The sequence below is a fragment of the Mesoplodon bidens genome, assembly GCF_964165515.1.
Source record: "Mesoplodon bidens genome assembly, chromosome: X".
Classification (NCBI taxonomy): domain Eukaryota; kingdom Metazoa; phylum Chordata; class Mammalia; order Artiodactyla; family Ziphiidae; genus Mesoplodon; species Mesoplodon bidens.
This window is the reverse complement of record NC_138163.1, coordinates 100593860-100597232: the sequence shown is the minus strand read 5'-3', so window position 1 is coordinate 100597232 and position 3373 is coordinate 100593860. Positions and strand designations below refer to the sequence as shown.

At 42.7% G+C, this 3373-nt stretch overlaps 1 protein-coding gene across 1 annotated transcript; it reads right to left on the bottom strand.

The window, feature by feature from the left end:
- Nucleotides 1–393: 393 nt before the first annotated feature.
- LOC308609428 (thioredoxin reductase-like selenoprotein T) lies at nt 394–1128 on the bottom strand. Its single transcript, XM_081223100.1, has 2 exons — nt 677–1128; nt 394–635 (listed from the first exon to the last, which is right to left on the bottom strand). Exons 1-2 carry the CDS (start codon nt 1049–1051, stop codon nt 417–419), a joined length of 594 nt encoding a protein of 197 aa, XP_081079226.1. The 5' UTR covers nt 1052–1128; the 3' UTR covers nt 394–416.
- Between the last annotated feature and the right edge of the window lie 2245 nt (nt 1129–3373).

The following is a 3373-nucleotide window of genomic DNA, read 5'->3' as shown; positions in this document are numbered from 1 at the left end:
ATCCAGCAATCCCACTCCTGGGCATATATCAGGGAATTCCCTGGCGGTCCAGTGGTTGCAACTCCACGCTTTCACTGCCGAGAGGTCTTCTAGTGAATGGTCCTTGGCCCTCCAGAAGGAAACGAAGCAATCCATCTAGAGCAGTGATCTTCACTTTTCCCTTCTCAAGCCTTTCAAGTTGTGGATCTGCTTGTCCCTCGGTGCAGACTCCAAAGCTATTTTTCCCCCCTCAGTCAGCCTAAAGAAAGGTGGAAGCAGTTATGCTTCTCACATTATCTTCCCACATGCATCTTCTGGATACAAATTTCCTTCTCTTCTTCTGGGGTACCCTGCACTCCGTCGCCTTTTATTTTCAGTTTAGTTGAAGTGAAAAATTCCACACCATAGAGAAGAGTTTTCAGTGCTGATAGGTGGGGCTATGATCGATGGTGTGGGATTGAATCCATATGCACATTGAGCTTCATTTCATTGTCAAGAATTTGAACAAGCTGTTGCATGGATGGAAGGTGATCAGATTCCAGCTTAGACCACACAGGTACATCATTCAAAGTTATCTCAAATGCACCTGTTGACATACACTGGTTATCAATCATGTTGCTCAAGAAAAAGACCATCATACATGCATAGACAAGAGACTAGTGATGCAATAACCAGCAACTCCACAATTCAACGCAACCTTGTTTTCTTGGCCCCACTGCCAGATGCTAGGCGCTTGCATGCCAAAGAAAGCAAAAGGATCCTTGCCAACAATTATTAAGCCTATTAACACTAGCTTGAAGACTGACAGGAAAGATGCTATGTGTCTATATATTGGTTGAGGGAGGTAATTCTCTCCTTCAATGCGGATGTCTGGGTACCGCTGGCTAATAACCCGCATGTACTCCTCAAACACCCGCCTATAACCTCAGGAAACACAAATCTGGAACTTGAGCAGCGGCCCCGTGGCGTACTGCATCTTTAATCTCTTGCCAGGCACGCCACCCAGGTTGGCCAAGGCATCGCTCCGGACCACCGCCGACGCCGCCACCAGGAGAAGTAGCAGAAACCTCATCTTAAACGAGCAAACCACTTCGGCCGTCCTCAGACTCAGACTGCAGCCGGCCCAAGGTAGAGCTGGAGCCGCGAGCTGCTCCTATAAGCACTCTTTTATAAGTGTAGAATGGCCTATCTAATTTGATCCAGAACCCAGAGCCATAAAAGAAATGATTGATATCAATGACAAAAAATTAAATATTTCTGTATGGCAAATTGCACCATAAGCAAAGTCAAAAGACAAACAACAAACTGGAACAAATGATTGTAATTCAAATGACATATATAAAGGGCTTCTACGAATCAAAAATAAAATACCATCAGCCTAGAAGAAAAATTGTTGGAGGTTATGAGTGGGCAGTTCACAGAGAAGGAAATACAAATTGTTCTTAAATATGGGGGAAAATGTTCAACCTTGCTCGTAATAAAAGAAATAAATAATTAAAGCAACACTGAGAAATTCTTCATTTATCAGATTCACAAGCTCCAAAAATTTGATAATCCAATAATTGGCAAAGATGTGGGGGAAAGGGTCTCTCAGACACTGCTGGTTGGGACTGTAAATCGGTAGGACCTCTGGGAGGGGTGAATGACAATGTCCGTCAAAACTACAAATACACCCAGGAATTCCACTTTGAGGAATTTATCCTACAGATATACTCACATGTTGCACAAATTGGCATATGCAGCATTATTTGTAACAGCGAAAGTTTGGAAACAACCAAAATGTCTATCACTAGGGAAGAGGTCAAATAAATTATGGTACATGCACTCAATGGAACATGATGCAGTCATCAAAATGAGTGAGGTATCTGTTGAGATGCTAATATGGAGCTTCAAGATACATTAAGAAAAAAAGCAAGGTACAGAACGCTGCATAAAATATACTAACATTTGTGGAAATGTATTTGCTTGCATATAAAAAAAAATCTCTGGAGGAATACATAAGCAGTGGATACAGTGTGATACTTCTGGGGAGAACTAGGTGGTTTGTTAGAAGGGAAATTTTCACTCTATTTCTTTTGGTACCTTTTGAATTTTGAATCATGTCAATGTATTGTCTATCCAAAAGATTTTTTTAGACAGATTTTATTTATTTATTTATTTATTTATTTTCGGCTGCGTTGGGTCTTTGTTGCTACGAGCGGGCTTTCTCTGGTTGCAGCGAGCAGGGGCTACTCTTCGTTGTTGTGAGCAGGCTTCTCATTGTGGTGGCTTCTCTTGTTGCGGAGCACAGGTTCTAGGTGCATGGGCTTCAGTAGTTGTGGCATGCGGGCTCTAGAGAGCAGGCTCAGTAGCTGTGGTGCACGGGCTTAGTTGCTTTGCAGCATGTGGGATCTTCCCGGACCAGGGATCAAACCTGTGTCCCCTGCATTGGCAGGTGGATTCTTAACCACTGAACCACCAGGGAAGTCCCAGACAGATTTTAATAAAATAAAGTGTATCTCCAATCTGCCTATTCCTCCCCATCTCCATTGCCACTTCTGTTTTCTTAATGACTTAGTGACTTAAATGGGTCCTCCTACAAGGAACTTCCCGTAACTATTCTAAGTGGTTTTCTACCTCTCCACCATGTTCTTTCCCATTGCTACACTCAGTGACAAAATCTATAAAGGCAATGAATACTTTGTAATTATATGCTTCATTTTGTTTCATTCATTCATCCATTCATTTAATCATTGCTGGTCGCCTGTTTCCATGCCCCATGAGGGCCGGAAATTCTTAATGATTGACTCACTACTGTAAACCCAGCACTTAGGCCAGTGTCTGGCACAATCAACGTTTGTCAAATGATTGAAAGTTTACAAAGAATGAGATTGTCTCACTCTGATATTCTTCTCAGCAAAGGCAGACACTATTGTCCTCATTTTCTAGATGAGGAAATTAAGGCTCAGAAAGGATTCATCTGAAGCCACACAGCTGGTAAAGCGGCAAAGCTGAAACTTCTGTTCCCAATCCAAGACTCTTTAAACAGCAGGTTTATACTTGTCACAATCTTAGGACTACTCTGCTGGAGTCCCACCCTCACCCTCACCCTCACCCCAAGGTACTCCAGGTAGATTTCCAGGCTATCATCGACAAATGCAGGGGTTCTTAACAGGGACCCTCTTGGTGGGTTTTAGTAGGCCTATCAACCTTTCTACATTGCATGGAGAATTTTACATGTAGGTTCATTGTATGGAGAAAGCCTCCAAGGTTTTCATCATCTTCTCAAAGAGTCTGTGACACACCTCCACCAAGTGAGTTCCCATGTCAGAGATTCATTCATTAGGGCTTCAGAAGATGTTTATCTTGTTAGGAGGGTTGTTAAGGAACCTGAAGCACTGGCTTTGGAATTGAG